The sequence below is a fragment of the Penicilliopsis zonata genome (assembly GCF_001890105.1).
Source record: "Penicilliopsis zonata CBS 506.65 unplaced genomic scaffold ASPZOscaffold_3, whole genome shotgun sequence".
Classification (NCBI taxonomy): domain Eukaryota; kingdom Fungi; phylum Ascomycota; class Eurotiomycetes; order Eurotiales; family Aspergillaceae; genus Penicilliopsis; species Penicilliopsis zonata.
This window is the reverse complement of record NW_019208913.1, coordinates 375,865-391,793: the sequence shown is the minus strand read 5'-3', so window position 1 is coordinate 391,793 and position 15,929 is coordinate 375,865. Positions and strand designations below refer to the sequence as shown.

Sequence of the window (15,929 nt, the reverse complement as noted above, 5' to 3'; positions counted from 1 at the left end):
AATCTCCAGGCAGCTTCGAGGTATAACTACATCCTAAGAGATCCTCCTACTTAATAATATCTCAACTGATGATGACATCGTCTGCGGCCAGCGCCACTTGCCGGTGCTCCCGTTGATCTTTTTCTCTTAAATACTGCCTGAGACATCGGATCGGATCCATTTGATCTTTAAATTCCTGTCGGACCGTCTCTATTACCTTGATTCCACCGTCTCGTTAGGCACTCTCCAGCTCTTCTTCCCTGTTCCTCTTCCTGCATCGTTCTTTCCTACTCTTTCCATCCCCGCCACCTGCCATCTCCACCCTCTGTTAATATCTCGACTTCATTCTCTCTCTCTCTCTCTCTCTCTCTGTCTCCTGTTACTGTTTTTTATTTATTGATTTATTTTGCGTCGATTATACACTCTACAATATACACTGCGTCTATACTACATAGTAAGTACGCTCTTGGCTAGTTGCATTCCAGTCACATTCCAATCGATTGCCTGTTCCCGTCTACCCCGGAGGATTAACAGATTTATAGTCAAGGCTGAGGACTACAGAGGAAATCTGAAGGGATACAATTCCATCCGGCGTGTCGGCACCATGCCTCAAACAACATGGGAGAAGACGAAAGGATACTCGAAAAAGGGCTTTGACAAGGCATGGCATACCCTTGACAAACTGGGTGCCCCTGTCAACCGCCTGTCGAACCGCGTCGGCGCCGAGGCCTTTTGGCCCATGACCCTCGATAAGGAGAGCGACAAGGCCGCTCGTATCCTGCGCAGCTTCTGCAAGGATGGCTTTTACGGAGAGAACAAGGAGGATGAGGAGGAGGAGAAGGCACGGTCGAGGAACAGCAGCAATGGGAAGATCGATCGCCCCGCCGGGAAGCAGCGCGTGCTCAAGAAGATCCCTACACAAGTCATCCAGCGGGCCAAGGGGCTGGCCATTTTCACCACAATGCGGACCGGCCTCTGGGTCAGCGGCTCCGGGGGTAGCGGCGTCTTGCTGGCGCGTATTCCGGAGACTGGCGAGTGGAGTCCGCCGTCTGGCATTCTACTGCACACAGCGGGGATTGGCTTTCTGGCGGGCGTTGACATTTATGACTGTGTTGTTGTCATCAATACCCTCGAGGCTCTGGAGGCGTTCAAGCGTGTACGCTGCACCCTCGGTGGCGAGGTCAGCGCGGCGGCGGGCCCCGTGGGGATGGGGGGTGTGCTGGACTCCGAGGTGCACAAGCGTCAGGCGCCCATCTGGACGTACATGAAGAGTCGCGGTCTATACGCAGGGGTCCAGGTTGATGGAACCATCATCATCGAGCGCACCGACGAGAACGAACGCTTCTATGGCGAGCGTCTCTCTGTCACCGACATTCTGGCCGGCAAGGTCCGTCACCCGCCGCCGGAGATCCGCACTCTTCTGCAGACCATCAAGGCCGCCCAGGGCGACGGCGATGTCGATGAGTCGCTCATCCCGCCGCCGGGGGACACGCCCGGTGATGTCGACCTGGATTCACTGCATTACTTTGGCGTCCCCGCGCCCGACGATCCGGATCCCTTTGGGGTCAAGGCTCTCGAGGCCGAGGGTCTCTTCATCCGTGAGGCGGGCACCAAGATCCGCCCTAGCCAGGAAGTCTTTGAATTCCGCCCTAATCCCAGCAGCCCCATCTTCTCCTCCTTCTCCCGCCGCAGCATCGACAGCAGCTCACCCCGCAATAGCTGGCGCGCCAGCGTCCAAAGCCACACCAGCGTCGACCGCGGCGTTCAGACCGAAGACCGGCCCCCCACGGCCACTTCGTCACGCAGCAGAACCTCCTCTCTCTTCAACAATGGGAGCAGCAGCAACCTCGCCGATGCCCGTGCTTCCCGCAGCACCCCGTGGGACCAGCATGTTCCGTACACTCAGCCCGTCACTCCGGAGGAAGGAAGCCCCCCGCACGAGGAGGATGAAGATGAAGTCGAAGTGCACGAAGTTATCTCCCCGGTCTCCGTGGCGCCCGTCTCCATCAGGCCCATCACGCTGGCCGGGCACTCGATCCCCGCCGCTACCGCCTCTTCCACAGACTCCTCCAAACGGCTGTCGCCGACGTTCACGCGTGCCAGGCTGGTTACTATTCCCAAGCGGTCGTCACCGCCGGCACTCCCGCCTCGCAACCCGCAGCGGGCTAGTTCACCGTCCTTTTTGGAGTTCAGTCAGGAGGACCATTCGCCCGTGGCCAACGGGGCTGCCGTCAACGAGGACGAAGAGGAAGACTCCCATCTGACCCTACAAAGTTCTGATGTGCATGGCTCCGATATGGTCTTCTCACGCTCCTCGATGGACAAGGACGAATTCCATTCCATCTCGAGCGCGCCCGAGTCCGACGTTGAAAGCCCTACCGAGAAGAAAGATATGACTATGCCACAGCATCGTCGCGAGAGTTCTCACTAATTTTTTTTTCTCTAATTTTTCTCCTCCTACTCCTCTTCTTCTTTCATATATTTCCCCTAGAGCGTTTGATTATACTAGTTGTTTTTGTTATGGTTTATTAGCATGGGCGTTATGGGTTGATATCCTGGTGTACAGTGAGTGCATCTTATTATATCCGGAGAATAATTTTGCTTGATCTATCATTTTTAATCCGCCATTCGATGTATCTATTTATTTAATGACTTGCCTAAATGATTACCCCTGATCTGAGTGAGACTTCTACTTTTTCCTTCTTTTGTATGCGTAAAATTAAGCATCCCTCGTATTCGATGCATGCCTCAGGCCCGCGTCTGCCTAGTCGCTGCCTACTGGCTCAAGGCAACAGAAGCTTGGTTCCAGCTCTGGTAGCTCTTGGCTCTTGGGGGGGTCTTGGGTCTTTTGGAAATAAATAAATACTCGATTCTTCTTGTTCTTGTCTTCTGGTCTTTCAATTAACTCGAATCATCTTCATTCTCTTCCTCTGCTATGATCGAGTTTACTCCTGAGGCTAGTTCAGTTACATCTACGACACCATGCGCAACTCATTCAAGAACCTCGTCATCACCCTTAGCGGGACATTTCCGGGATATAAACAAGGTAAGTTTATTCTCTTTTTTTCCGGTTTTTTTATATATATATATATATTCCCTTCAATTATTTACTAACTGCTTAGCCGACCTGAAGACCATCGTGGAGAGCCACGGGGCTACCTTCAGTTCGACGGTGACGGAGGAGTGTACGCATCTTGTGACGACGCAGAAAGAGGTGGATAAGAAGGGGTCCAAGTGTATAGTTTGTCTTCTTTTTCCCTTCTGGTGAGCAGGTGGATAAGCGAGCAATCATGTTGACGATTTAGACAAACAAGCGCTGAAAGTCTACACTTGCCATATCGTCTCGCTGGACTGGCTGGTAGAGTCAGACGAGGCCAAAAAGCCTCTAGGAGAGAAAGGCTATCTGTTCGAAGAGAAGAAGGCTGATAAAGAGACGGAGAAGCCGAAGAAACGCACGCTGGAGGAGGCGCTGGATATCGCCGAAGATGGGTCGCATAAGAAAGTCAAGGATGCCCAGCTGGTGAGCTCGAAGTCGTTGAATGTTCCGGTTGACGAGGCGTGTTGGCTGCGAAGTAAGGCTTTTTTTTTTCTTTTCTACAGAGCTCTTTCTAAGTGCTCATATATCTGACCAACTTTCCAGCAACTCATGATGTTTATATTGACGACACCGGCTTCATCTGGGACGCCACACTCAACCAGACCAATGCCGGGAGCAACAACAATAAATACTACCGGATTCAAATCCTGAAGAAAAGAACCCTTTCCGAATTCCACGTCTGGACCCATTGGGGCCGTGTCGGCGAGAAGGGCCAGAACGCCGTGTTGGGAGATGGCTTGCTGGCTACGGCGCAGGTCGAGTTCCAGAAGAAGTTCAAAGACAAGTCCGGCTTGAAGTGGGAGAACAGGCTGGATCCACCAAAAAAGGGGAAGTATACGTTTATTGAGAAGAACTACGAGGAGGATGACGATGGCGATGACGACCAGGAAGAGGGTACTAAGAAGCCGAAGAAGTCAGAGGTCAAGGAGGAGGAGAAACCGATCGAGTCGACGCTCCCCACACAGATCCAGAACCTCATGACCTTCATCTTCAACCAGCAGCACTTCCTCAACACAATGGCTTCCATGTCATACGACGCCCAGAAGCTGCCCCTCGGCAAGCTGAGCAAGCGGACGCTGCGTGCCGGGTTCCAGGTGCTGAAGGATCTGTCCGAGCTGGTCGCGCAGCCAGCACTAGCAGCTTCAAAATACAACACAAGCTTTGTCCGTGCGACGGAGGACCTCAGCAACAGCTATCTCACTACGATCCCACACGTCTTCGGCCGCAACCGCCCGCCTGTGCTGAACAACGAGCTCATGATCAAGAAGGAGATCGAGCTACTCGAAGCCCTGACTGATATGGAGGTTGCCAATGAGATTATGAAGGATTGCAAGAGCGCCCACGACGTCAACGAACTCGATCTTCAGTTCCGGAGTCTTAACATGACTGAAATGACGCCACGTACGTATCTGACAGCTTTTCTCTCTCTCTTTCTTTTCAAGCGTACTATTTACTGACAAAAAACTGAAAGTGGCTCGCAATTCTACCGAGTTCATTGAGCTGGAGAATTATCTGAACAACTCCCGGGGAACCACCCATCACATGCGTTACAGTGTAAGCTACACCGCGTCATCTACAATTCGGTATCTTCTGTGCTGAGGTGGAAAAAAAACGAAACAGGTCATTGATATCTTCCGAATCGAACGCAACGGCGAGACTGAGCGGTTCGAGCAGTCGCCCTACGCGTCTATCAAGCAGAGTAACCGCCGGCTGCTGTGGCATGGCTCGCGCAGCACAAACTTTGGCGGCATTCTCTCCCAGGGCCTGCGGATCGCCCCCCCGGAAGCCCCTGTCAACGGATACATGTTCGGCAAAGGAGTGTACTTTGCGGACATGTCGAGCAAGTCCGCCAACTACTGCTGCGCAGTCCTCAGCGCCAACATGGGCCTACTGATGCTCTGCGATGTGGAGCTAGGAGACCCGATGCTTGAGCTAGTGAACGCTGACTATAAGGCCGGCGACGTCGCAAAGGCGAACAAGAAGATCGCCACATTGGGCAAGGGCCGAATCGCACCCCTTAGCTGGAAAGATGCCGGCTGCGTCCATGAGAATCTGCGTGGAGTGAGCATACCGGATGTGACGGTCACGCCGGGCGATGTCTCGGGCAACGGGGGAGCTGTGCTGCAGTACAATGAGTATATTGTCTACGACGTGGCGCAGATCCGGCAACGATATTTATTTCATGTACATATGAGTTAGTAGTTACTACATCAGTACCTCACCAGCTGGACTGGTGGCTCAACTGGTGGCTCTTATCACAGCAGGGAGACATACCTGTATTAGGATACTTTCTCGAATGCCTATTAATCAATGGGGATCAACAATGTCTCGTGCATTTCGATCGATCTACATTCTGCAGTCGGAATCACTTTTATAGGCGTAATCCGCTAAACCCGCTGACTCATCTCCAACATACTTAGGGAGGCGACTAGTTATTTATTTATTTACAAGGTCCCCGGCCTTGCCACCTCCAACACTCGTAGAATCCCTAGTATTTCTCCCTTCCCAACAGGTAGGTTTGTCAATGGCGCTGGCTCTGTTGGCTCTGCCTCTTCTGGCTGCTGGGGTCATCGCCCAGTTTCCGCCGTCTCCGCAGGACGTGCGGGTGGTGGAATCCCGGCATGAGGAGGGAGTTTCGATATCGTACAAAGAGGTATTGATTTTTATTATTGTTTTGTCCTGTTTTCTCTTTTGATACACACTTAACTTTGGGTATAGCCAGGCCTCTGCGAAACGACCCCCGGCGTCAAGTCGTACGCCGGGTACGTTCATTTCCCCCCTTCCTCGACCGAGCAGTACTCGACCAACACCTTCTTCTGGTTCTTCGAGTCGCGCAATGACCCGCGGCATGCCCCGTTGGCGATCTGGATGAATGGGGGGCCTGGCTCGTCGTCGATGATCGGCCTGCTGCAGGAGAACGGGCCGTGTATGGTGACTGCCGACTCGAACGGGACGGAGCTGAACCCCTGGTCGTGGAACAATTATGTGAATATGCTGTACATCGACCAGCCGAACCAGGTGGGATTCAGCTACGACGAGCTGACGAATGCGACCTATGACCAGCTGACGGGGAAATGGGATGTGGCGGACACGCCGTGGAAGGATGCCGACGAGATACCGGTGCAGAATAACACGTTCTACGTCGGCACGGTGAGCAGCCAGAACGCCAGCGCGACGGTCAACAGCACGCAGAACGCCGCCAAGGCCCTGTGGCATTTTGCACAGATCTGGCTCACGGAGTTCCCCGAGTACAAGCCGGCCGACGAGCGGGTGAGTATCTGGACGGAGTCGTATGGGGGCCGCTACGGCCCTTCGTTCACGGCATATTTCCAGGAACAGAACGAGCGGATCGCAGACGGCAGCCTGACCGACGGACATTCCATCCACATCGATACGCTGGGGATTATTAACGGGTGTGTCGATCTGCGCACGCAGGTGGCCTCGTACCCTGCCTTCGCGTACAACAACACGTACGGGATCGAGGCGATCAACCGCACCGTGTACGAGACGGCGATGGATGCGTTCCGCCGCCCGGGCGGATGCAGGGACCGCATCGACGACTGCCACGCTCTGGCTGCCGTGGGCGATCCGCTCATGACCGGCGCCAACGAGACGGTCAACGCCGTCTGCCGCGACGCAGAGAACTTCTGCAGCAATGCCGTCGAGGGGCCCTACGTCGAGTTCGCAGGTAGGGGATACTACGATATCGCGCACGTGGAGCAGGATCCGTTCCCCCCGCCGTACTTTACGGGGTTTTTGAACGCCGACTGGGTGCAGAACGCCCTGGGCGTGCCCGTCAACTTCACCGAGTCGTCGGACGCAGTGTACAACGGGTTCACTTCTGTGGGAGATTACCCGCGTTCCGATGTGCACGGGTACCTTGACGATCTGGCATACCTCTTAGACTCGGGGATCAAGGTTGCCCTCGTGTACGGGGATCGCGACTACGCATGCAACTGGGTCGGCGGGGAGGAGGCGAGCTTGGCCGTGAACTACTCTCAGGCTGCAACTTTCCAGTCGGCAGGGTACACAGATCTGAAGACCAATGCGTCGTACATCGGCGGGCAAGTCCGCCAGGCGGGCAACTTCTCCTTCGTCCGTGTCTACGAGGCCGGCCACGAGGTCCCGGCCTACCAGCCGCAGACGGCGTACGAGATCTTCCACCGCGCGCTGTTCAACCGCGACTTGGCGACGGGGAGAACGAATACAGCCACGGACGAGTCGTACGTCACCCACGGCCCGTCGAACACCTGGCACATCAAGAACGAGGTGCCGGACTCGCCGGAGCCGACGTGCTATGTGCGCTCGTTGCTGGCGACGTGTACGGAGGAGCAGATTGCGGCAGTGGTGAATGGCTCTGCCGTCAAGGATTATATCTTGGTGGAATAGTACATATAATCATATATAAATATTAATAGACAGTCCTTTCCATCGATCGACTTCCGGAGTATACCTAGTACGCCGTACTACATACCTAGTTATGGTGAATATAACGTAGAACCTTCGAGAAGCTTCTATAGCAGCAGTGAATGTATGGCGTCACTGATAGTCAAGAGTAACATTGCAGACGGTCGCATTAGATTAGGGAACAGAGAAGAGTCAAGCAGAGGAGATGGAGAGTATCTGGTCTCTAAATCTCTCTTCTTTGACCTGGAGAGCTTTCAAACACTTAAAACTGCATTGTTGTCCCCTTTTGTTCTATCCTGCAGGTATCGTGCCTGTCGAACTTTCTACGTCATTCGAGAACGTCAACTTCCCCGCGTCTCATCACCGCTTATATCAATTGACCCATTACCACCGATCCAAGTTGTACACACTTATTGAAAACCGATTATTAATAATACCATTTGAACGGACAGTATGGTTGCTGAAACCAAATTGTACGACTCGCTGAGCATCAAGCCAGATGCTTCACAGGAGGACATCAAGAAGGCGTACCGGAAAGCCGCACTCAAGTACCATCCGGACAAGAACAAGGACGACCCGGCTGCTGCTGAGAAGTTTAAAGGTAAGAAGCGTATTTTCTAGGGGTTCCTGGGGATTCCTCTGCTACTAGTTACTAACCGTCATGACTAGATGTCTCGCAAGCCTACGAAGTCCTTTCCGACCCCGAGAAACGCAAAGTCTACGACCAATTCGGTCTCGAATACCTTCTTCGCGGCGGTCCAGCACCCACACCCGGTGGACCTGGCGGTGCTGGTCCCGGTGCATCCCCCTTCGACGGTGGTATGCCCGGCGGATTCTCGTTTGGAGGGATGCCTAGCGGAGGAGGCACGCGGACCTTCCACTTCTCAACGGGCGGGCCCGGCGGAGGCACCACGAGGGGGTTCAGCTTCAGCAGTGCGGACGATATCTTCCGCAACTTCGCCAAAGCGAGCGGCGGCGGCGTTGGTCTAGACGACGACGATCTCTTCGCCTCCATGATGGGCGGGGGGTTGGGTGGAGGCCGACCGAGTCGAGGAGGACCTCCTGGAGGATTTCCACAGGCCCATCGCCGCCGGGCACCCACCCCGGAACCTACCATCGTGGAAAAGGAGTTGTTGCTCACTCTCGACGAGCTGTTCCGCGGCACGACCAAGAAAGTTACCACCAGGAGCAAGACCTTTGACGCGTCTGGAAAGCAGACCGTACAGGAAGTGACGCTCGAGGCTACCATCAAGCCCGGGCTGCGGGCGGGCTCGAAGATCAAATACCGGGGGGTCGGGGATCAGGAGGAAGGGGGGAGGCAAGATGTGCATCTGATTGTCACCGAGGTATGTTATTCCTATTCCTATTCCTATTCCTAATATTCACCTTGCAAATACTAACTATGCCTTAGAAACCACATCCATTCCTGAAACGCCAGGGCGATAATCTCATCACAACCGTCGATCTCACTCTTAAGGAAGCCCTCACGGGCTGGGAACGTATCGTCAAGACCATTGACGGCAAATCGATCCGCATTTCCAAGCCTGGTCCCACGCAGCCGGGCTACGAGGAACGATACCCAGGCCAGGGAATGACTATCTCGAAGAAACCGAACGAACGGGGAGACCTGCTCGTAAGGGTCAACGTGAAGTTCCCGACGACCCTGACGGCGGCGCAGAAGGACATCCTCAAGGATGTTCTTCCTTGAACTAGGCCTTCACCTTCACGACCCCATACTCAAAAAGATATCCACTCAACCATCACGACTCACAATCTTATGAAAGTACTCATTTGCGTTGCATTTCAAGGCGTTGTTGGGACCATCAAACCGTGCTTGGCTTTTTTATTTTCCATGTAAATAGATCTAGTAACTACGCAGTATAACTACTACAAAGTATACATTAAGGTCAATCAATCAATTTTTACAATTGAAAATCGTTCTTAAAAATATCTTAATCACTTCTGAAAAGCTGGTGGAAACCCTTATCCATCCCCATCAAGCTCTTGCTCGACTCCGCACTATGAGGTAACCTCCGGCAATAACCACAAGTAGCATCTCAGCTTACCAGGCAGTTAATCCCATCTAACCCACTACACCTATCAACGATTTAGCTGTGACATGCTACTATGAAGACACGATACACATTCATTCTTCGCCCCGGAGCGCCCTTCACCCTTGACCAGACGACGCTCACCTCCTCGTCCCTCTCCGTCCGGAACCTCGATGCTGCACGCGAGGAACGCGTCACCTTCCCCAGCGATGAAGTACAGGATGAAAGCACCCAGTTTCTTTTTTCTTTCTAGGAACTATACTCATTTGAAAAAAAAAATCTAGGATCTTGAAAAATTCCACGACCTCCATATCCGATGGACGACGGAGCGGGCTCACGACACGTTAACCCCCTTTGCAAGTCGAGTGTCGGCGGGTTTGCATGTGCTGTTTACACCGGTAGAGGGGTGCGTTGAGAAAGAGGGTTCCAAAAGAGAAGGGAACGGGGGGGAATTATCTTGCTAATTGTTTAGGGCAGAGACATGTCCATTACTTAATGATGCGTTTGGAGTCGAGTGCTCAGAGGAGGTAAGACCTGAATCTATTTTTCTTGTTCGAGTGTGTTGCTGAATTGGTGTTTGCGGCGTTGCAGTCCTCAATCCAACCGCCTATTCTCTCCTCACAGCGCTTCTCTCAGTTCTACTCTCTTCTACCCTCCCTCGATCACTTTGTGGACTATATCCAGCGGAAAATCTGTGGGGAAAGCTCTGGTGATGAATGCCGGACACGCTCCCACAGCCTCCTCTCTGCCGACTCCGTCGATGTCGACTACGATAGCATTTTGCACACCCTGACAATAACCGGACACTGGTCGCCGCCGGAGGGTGGATGGACGGAAACGCTCGGCGGGGAGGGACGAAATGTCGAGATAGGGTTGTTGGGAGTTGAGAGCTCGAACGAGCCGGAGGAGGTCAAGGTTGGGGGGTTTCTAGCAGTGCTTGGACAAGACGATAAGCTGAGTATGATTTCTACATTGGGAAAAAGAGAGAGATGGCTAAAAGCAAGATGGATAGAACCCACGCTCTTTTCCTTCCCATCGCGCCACCACGCCCTCGAAACAAGCTACTCCGTCTCGTTTACGGCCCCGACAGGGCTACATCCCACGATGACCATCTCCCTCCCCCGCAGGTCACTTCAACGCCCGGCCCTTGCCGCGCCGGAAGCCACCTGCGCCCTGCACACATACCTTACGCTGCCCTCCACTGTTTTTGCGGACAAGTACCAGCTGTCGAGCGCGGACCCGCTCTTCCTCCGCTCGCACCGCCTGCGCGCTCTCCATGCGGTCTCGGGCGAGACAGATCTCGAGGCTCCAGATTGGTCTGTCCCGTCGTGGGGGTCGACATGGCTATTAGAAATCGACAGTTCCTCTCCTGAAGAAGAAGAAGAAGAAGAAGAAGAAGAAGAAGATAGAAACGACACAGGATCATCCATTGAAAGTGCAGACGAGATGATGAATATGACCATCCCCCTTCACTTGCGGTACCTCCCCCCCTCTGAATCAGGGTACCGCCCGGCGTCTATGCCCTGGCCCGTGGTATTCTGGGCCTGCACGAGCCAGGAAGAGACACCCATGGGCGTGAACCCGTTCGACCGCGTGGATCTCGGCTGGGACGGCCTGTTCGCTCCACGCACGACCTTCTACCATCTCGCTCCGGGGGGGTCGAGCGGGCAATCGCTTGTTTCGGAGATTCCTGTGCCGGTTTTACAATTAGATGCGACGGGGCTGACCTCCGTCTCGATCGAGTTGGGGACTGTGCTGGTTATCTTGCTTGGGGTGGCGTGGGTGGTGTCGAGACTAGCTTTTAGTGTGAAGAGAAAGACGCAGTAACTACCTACCTAGGTACATAGACCTAAGAAATGAATTATATAGACAATTAGGCTTTCGTCTAGGCAATTACATGCTGAAATTCAAAAACTCGTCCAAATCAAAATTCTGCAGATCGAGCCACTCCTCCCCCCAAAGAGCGTCGGACAGGCCGTGAGTTTCAGGATCCGAGGCAGGAATACCAACACCCAGCCCGGTCGGCGGGTCATTTTCCAGCACCGAGGCCAGGACACGGGTATCTTCTTCGCGACGGTGCCGGTGCAGTCGGACAAGCAGGTAGGCGGTGCTGTACGCTTCGCGGGTGACGGGGGTATCGTACGCGTCACGGACGGCGTGGAGGGCACGCATCGCTTCGCCAAGGAGGGCGAGCGAGGCGCGACTATCGATCGCAAGACAGGTGCACACGATCTGGAAGGGGACGTTGGCGATCTGGTGCCAGGGGTTCGAGACGGCGGCCATCTCGCGCGCGGCGGCGAGACTTTTCCCCGCCAGCGTGAGGATGCGATCCAGTAGCCCCGGGGAGATGGTGGGTGTGGCGACGCGCAGGCGGCGGTAGATGCAGAGCACGAGGTTGCACTGGGCGAGGATGAGGGGCGCCACGGCATGGACGACGTCCAGCACGTCTGCGAGGGAGGCTTCGAGGCCTGATCCGTCCGCGGTGGTGGTGTTGGTTGGGTCCAGGCTCTCGGACGCGGGCAGTAAGTGGAAGAGTTCTGTTGTGTAGTCGCCTGTGCGCGGGGTGGGCGGCAGCGTCGTGGACCCCTGCAGGACGACGCGGGAGCGGCCCAAGTCAAAGGAGATCCAGGTGTTGAGATGGCGGGCCATGCCGAAGAGGCGGCGCCGGATCTCAGGGTCCGTGTTTGTGTTCGGGCCGAGGGATTGTTGCATCAGCACTGTATCTGGGGTCTGAGTGGTAGGGGGTGAGGAAGATGATGTTGACGGGCGTGCGTGAAGTTCCACGTGCAGACCGGCGGCCTCGACAAGATGCATGAGTGAGCAGCTGGCCATCCATGCAATGTGCGGCGTAGCCGTCATGCGCAGGTAGGCGGCGCGTAGCACCCACCCGGTCACGACGGCCACGGAGGGCGTCTCGTCCGAAAGATGCTGCTCGAGGATGAGGCGCGCTGCCTCGAGCAGCTGATGTTCGGCCGCAGGCGCTGATCGCCGGGAGAAGAGGAAGCCAAACGCCGCCACGCCACACAGGACGGCATCGTATGCGTCTGGCGCATTCGATGTCGACAGCCACCGTTTGTCGACATGGTGGAGGAGCGTCTCTCGATCGATGAAGCTGTAGCACGGATCGACTCGGTCAAAGTACACCGTCGATAACGCAACCATTTCTGCCTGCGAGATGATGTCCACTACCGTCGCATCAGCCCCGAGACACGTACTACCCGGCGATCCTCTCGGCCCGACATTCCATGCAAACATATGCAGCCTTGGAGCATGCGTCGGATCGATGGTGAGGCCAAGTTTGCGCACAAAAGCCGCCCCGGAGTTGGCCTCGACCGAGGAGATCCGGTCGACACCCTGATCATCCTGAAGATTCGTCCGCTTAGGCGGTGGGTTGATGGCAAGACCGGGTTTCCCGTTCGCTTTGACGTCTTTCTTCTTGCGTGACTGAAAGTCATAATAGCAGCCTGATCCGGACTGCGCGCAGTTACTGCATGGCTGCTCCCCGGAGCATTTGCGTTTGCGCAGCTGGCATGAGGTGCATGCTATGCGAGAGCGCTTGCGTATAGTCGCGGACATTAGCTTGGTGTTCTTATCAGCTGCTCATATCGATCATCGTCCATATCTAAGCAATAATGTCGAGATCAAGATGGCTGCTTGTAGTTGGCTGGAAAGGAGATTCCGTCCCAATAAACATTATGAGTTATGCAGTTATGTCTAACCGGATTAGGCAGCGCTTCTTTATGAAACGCATGATTACTAAGAAGTGAATATAACTTCTTTATGCCAGCATAAAAAGATATACTTGCATTGATGACTCGATACTTCCAGTGTTTCTCATTCTATTCATGCCTTTACCTTCCAGCGCAAGCCTGTTTTTGCGATCCTTGCCGCCACAGCTGCGGCAGCACCAAGGAAAATCGAGGAGGCGGCGAACATCTGCCCATCGAGATAATGCCCTCCGTCACGCTGTACCAACGCTCCCTCGATGGCCGGACCAGTCAGGTTGGCAATACTGACGATGCTAAGGATCATGCCCAGCCGGGTGCCTGCCTTTTCCAGGTTCGGGTTCAGCATGGTGGCCGTGGCAGGGAAGAGCGACTGCAGAGCGGCGGCGACAATACCGAACAAGACCGTGAAGGTGTACAACCCGGCCACGTTGCTGACAGCTGCCCAGCAGTAGGTGAGAATACTGGCTGCCAGACTGAGAGGTATCAAAAGGTTGAGCATGCCGGTGATTCGACCGCCAATATAGGTGGGAATGATACGGCCGGGGACGCCCACCGCATTCAGAATCATGATGAGGTTGAGCGAGTCGCTCATGCCAAGGCGGTCACGAGCAAAGGTGCCGAGGTAAAAGAAGGCGAAATACAAGCCCCAGAAGTTGAAGAACATGCTCGCGGTGAAGAAGACCCAGGGTAACTCACGGAAGGCGCCCCATTCTATGATCGGCCCTGTGGAGCGCGGTGGCAACCGTGACCGCATCCACAGCAGCCCCGGGATATGAGTTCCCAGCATGATGAAGCCCATAACCCGCAGAGTCCAAGCATATCCGATTGGGTGTTTGTAGAGGAGCATGTCAGCGACCACAGGGTATATCAGGCCGCCCGTCGCGGCACCAGCGGCCCCCAGTCCAACGGCCAGGGCTCGTCTGCGCAGGAAATAAGAGGAGGTCACGGAGAGCGCTGGACAAAAGGTACATCCATTTCCAAGACCCATGCACACGGCTTGGGCAAGGAAGATCTGCCAATAGGTGGTGCAGAGGGAGGTCATGAAGACGCCGACCAGCTGGAAGAGGACGCCCAGGAACAAGACCGGACGGAAATATCCCGCATCAGTAGCCCTCCCGGCGAGGACACCGACAAAGAAGAGCAGGAAGACCTGGACGCTCCCGATCCAGGAGATCTCCGAGGCAGACTGCGGTAGGGTTTGGGCGTAGTACTGCTGAAAGACGCCGAAGCTGTTGGTGACACCCCAGGAGTTGAAGAAGATGAAGTGGAAGCCAAGAACCTGCAACCAGGCCGTGAGTCCCCCGTCTGGAGGAGGACCTGGCTCGTTCTGGGTGCCATCTGGAGCCGACTCGACACAGGCTGCACGGTCTTTGTCATTGAAAATCGATAATTTCATCGTGGACAGGGCGACAGGAAAGGAACTGTGTCGGAAAGAAGAGTAGGAATGCTCTGTTGTTGCTCCATCTTTGCTTGTGGCACGTCTGGTATTTGAGGTGAAGTGACCATTGGAAGTGCCACAAGATGACTGAGGGAGGAAAGAGCCAAATTCCGATCCGCCTTCCCGCATATCCGCATCACTACGAACCGAAAGCGAAAAAAGTTTCTGAATTTATAGGAAAAATGGAGAAATGTACTACTTTGAATTAAACAGCTTAGACAAAATAATAGATTCAAAGCAATGCTAGATAACTATATCCTAGTACTAGTTACTACTTATTTTATGCCTAAATATGTAGTATTATTACTATGTAGTATTTACTGATGACGGGAGTATAAATGATTGGTTCACTAGATAGGGTTTAGCTCATCCAAGTGATCTTCGGTCACATGATGTTTCACATGACTCAAATTACACGTGACTAGGTGCTAATTAGACTATTAGTAATAACTGTCAGGAAATTATTGTTGACTGTCAATTGTCAATGACTTTCAACTAAACCTATCTTAGTTAGCAATCCGAGGCACCTCAATAAACTCACGTGACCTTGAAAGTCAATTCATTGTTCAATTGCCGGACAATTGAAAGCCAAGCCCCCTACGGAGTCCGACTCGGAGGAAGCACGCCGCTCCCGCTACTCCGTACAACCCGGCAGTCACCAGCGAGTCGTTCCTCACGTTAGTCTGGCTTAACGACTCAATCATGTCTTCCCGAGAGTAATACATAGTAATACTACTACTTTGGTAGGTACTAGGTAGGTACCTAGCAACTAGCAAGACTGCCAGTCCAGTATTGTCCTCTGCTCACACGATTCGATACTCTTTTCGTCAGGATATAACCACAGCCCTTATATATGAGCAATTGATAGTACATAACATACTGGAAGATTTTGGATATTAGTAGTATAACTCTATAATAATTCCATCATAATTGCATAACCATGTAATTCCCTATTAGTTACTCCGTATTCCATACTCCATTCGCTGTAGGCATTTGCCTATAATCTGATTGTCATGAATTCTGTTATCAGGCCGATCCCGGAGCTCCCGATCTGGAAAGAGCGGCGGTCAGGGATTCTGCCCGCGGATTGGCCCGGCCAGCCGGTGTGGCAGTGCACGGACCAGCCAGCCCTTCTGGTGAGAAAAAGGGAAAAATTCCCTCGTCTTCGTCCTCTTCCTTTCTTCTGACTCACTACGAGAACTGCTCAAAAACCTCACCACGGCTGCTCA

General features: G+C 53.9%; 7 protein-coding genes across 7 annotated transcripts; 5 read left to right on the top strand and 2 right to left on the bottom strand.

Annotated features, from left to right (window-relative positions):
* Positions 1 to 184: 184 nt before the first annotated feature.
* Positions 185 to 2,665, top strand: ASPZODRAFT_129228 (hypothetical protein). The gene is made up of 2 exons (XM_022722218.1): positions 185 to 433; positions 522 to 2,665. The coding sequence occupies exon 2, from the start codon at positions 584 to 586 to the stop codon at positions 2,408 to 2,410; it is 1,827 nt and encodes a 608-aa protein (XP_022583410.1). The 5' UTR covers positions 185 to 433; positions 522 to 583; the 3' UTR covers positions 2,411 to 2,665.
* Positions 2,666 to 2,961: 296 nt separating this feature from the next.
* On the top strand, positions 2,962 to 5,463 carry ASPZODRAFT_157407 (hypothetical protein; the record flags this gene model as incomplete). The annotated part of the gene is made up of 6 exons (XM_022726311.1): positions 2,962 to 3,025; positions 3,102 to 3,215; positions 3,285 to 3,551; positions 3,620 to 4,477; positions 4,548 to 4,630; positions 4,697 to 5,463. The coding sequence occupies 6 exons, from the start codon at positions 2,962 to 2,964 to the stop codon at positions 5,273 to 5,275; spliced, it is 1,965 nt and encodes a 654-aa protein (XP_022583409.1). The 3' UTR covers positions 5,276 to 5,463.
* A 66-nt stretch (positions 5,464 to 5,529) lies between these two features.
* On the top strand, positions 5,530 to 7,465 carry ASPZODRAFT_90893 (hypothetical protein; the record flags this gene model as incomplete). Its single annotated transcript, XM_022730411.1, has 2 exons — positions 5,530 to 5,729; positions 5,795 to 7,465. Exons 1-2 carry the CDS (start codon positions 5,601 to 5,603, stop codon positions 7,463 to 7,465), a joined length of 1,800 nt encoding a protein of 599 aa, XP_022583408.1. The 5' UTR covers positions 5,530 to 5,600.
* A 194-nt stretch (positions 7,466 to 7,659) lies between these two features.
* Positions 7,660 to 9,389, top strand: ASPZODRAFT_129226 (hypothetical protein). Its single transcript, XM_022722217.1, has 3 exons — positions 7,660 to 8,084; positions 8,153 to 8,829; positions 8,895 to 9,389. Exons 1-3 carry the CDS (start codon positions 7,937 to 7,939, stop codon positions 9,189 to 9,191), a joined length of 1,122 nt encoding a protein of 373 aa, XP_022583407.1. The 5' UTR covers positions 7,660 to 7,936; the 3' UTR covers positions 9,192 to 9,389.
* Positions 9,390 to 9,610: 221 nt separating this feature from the next.
* On the top strand, positions 9,611 to 11,361 carry ASPZODRAFT_139850 (hypothetical protein; the record flags this gene model as incomplete). Its single annotated transcript, XM_022724605.1, has 4 exons — positions 9,611 to 9,748; positions 9,819 to 9,940; positions 10,007 to 10,061; positions 10,126 to 11,361. The coding sequence occupies 4 exons, from the start codon at positions 9,611 to 9,613 to the stop codon at positions 11,359 to 11,361; spliced, it is 1,551 nt and encodes a 516-aa protein (XP_022583406.1).
* A 66-nt stretch (positions 11,362 to 11,427) lies between these two features.
* ASPZODRAFT_60730 (hypothetical protein) lies at positions 11,428 to 13,110 on the bottom strand (the record flags this gene model as incomplete). The annotated part of the gene is made up of 2 exons (XM_022728943.1): positions 11,428 to 12,251; positions 12,327 to 13,110. The coding sequence occupies 2 exons, from the start codon at positions 13,108 to 13,110 to the stop codon at positions 11,428 to 11,430; spliced, it is 1,608 nt and encodes a 535-aa protein (XP_022583405.1).
* Positions 13,111 to 13,377: 267 nt separating this feature from the next.
* On the bottom strand, positions 13,378 to 14,658 carry ASPZODRAFT_149872 (hypothetical protein; the record flags this gene model as incomplete). Its single annotated transcript, XM_022725538.1, has 1 exon — positions 13,378 to 14,658. One exon carries the CDS (start codon positions 14,656 to 14,658, stop codon positions 13,378 to 13,380), a length of 1,281 nt encoding a protein of 426 aa, XP_022583404.1.
* Between the last annotated feature and the right edge of the window lie 1,271 nt (positions 14,659 to 15,929).

Coding starts and splice junctions, on each gene's coding strand:
- ASPZODRAFT_129228 (XM_022722218.1), top strand. CDS start 584: ATGCCTCAAACAACATGGGAGAAGACGAAAGGATACTCGAAAAAGGGC.
- ASPZODRAFT_129226 (XM_022722217.1), top strand. CDS start 7,937: ATGGTTGCTGAAACCAAATTGTACGACTCGCTGAGCATCAAGCCAGAT. Junction 8,085..8,152: donor TGCTGCTGAGAAGTTTAAAG/GTAAGAAGCGTA, acceptor CGTCATGACTAG/ATGTCTCGCAAGCCTACGAA. Junction 8,830..8,894: donor TGCATCTGATTGTCACCGAG/GTATGTTATTCC, acceptor ACTATGCCTTAG/AAACCACATCCATTCCTGAA.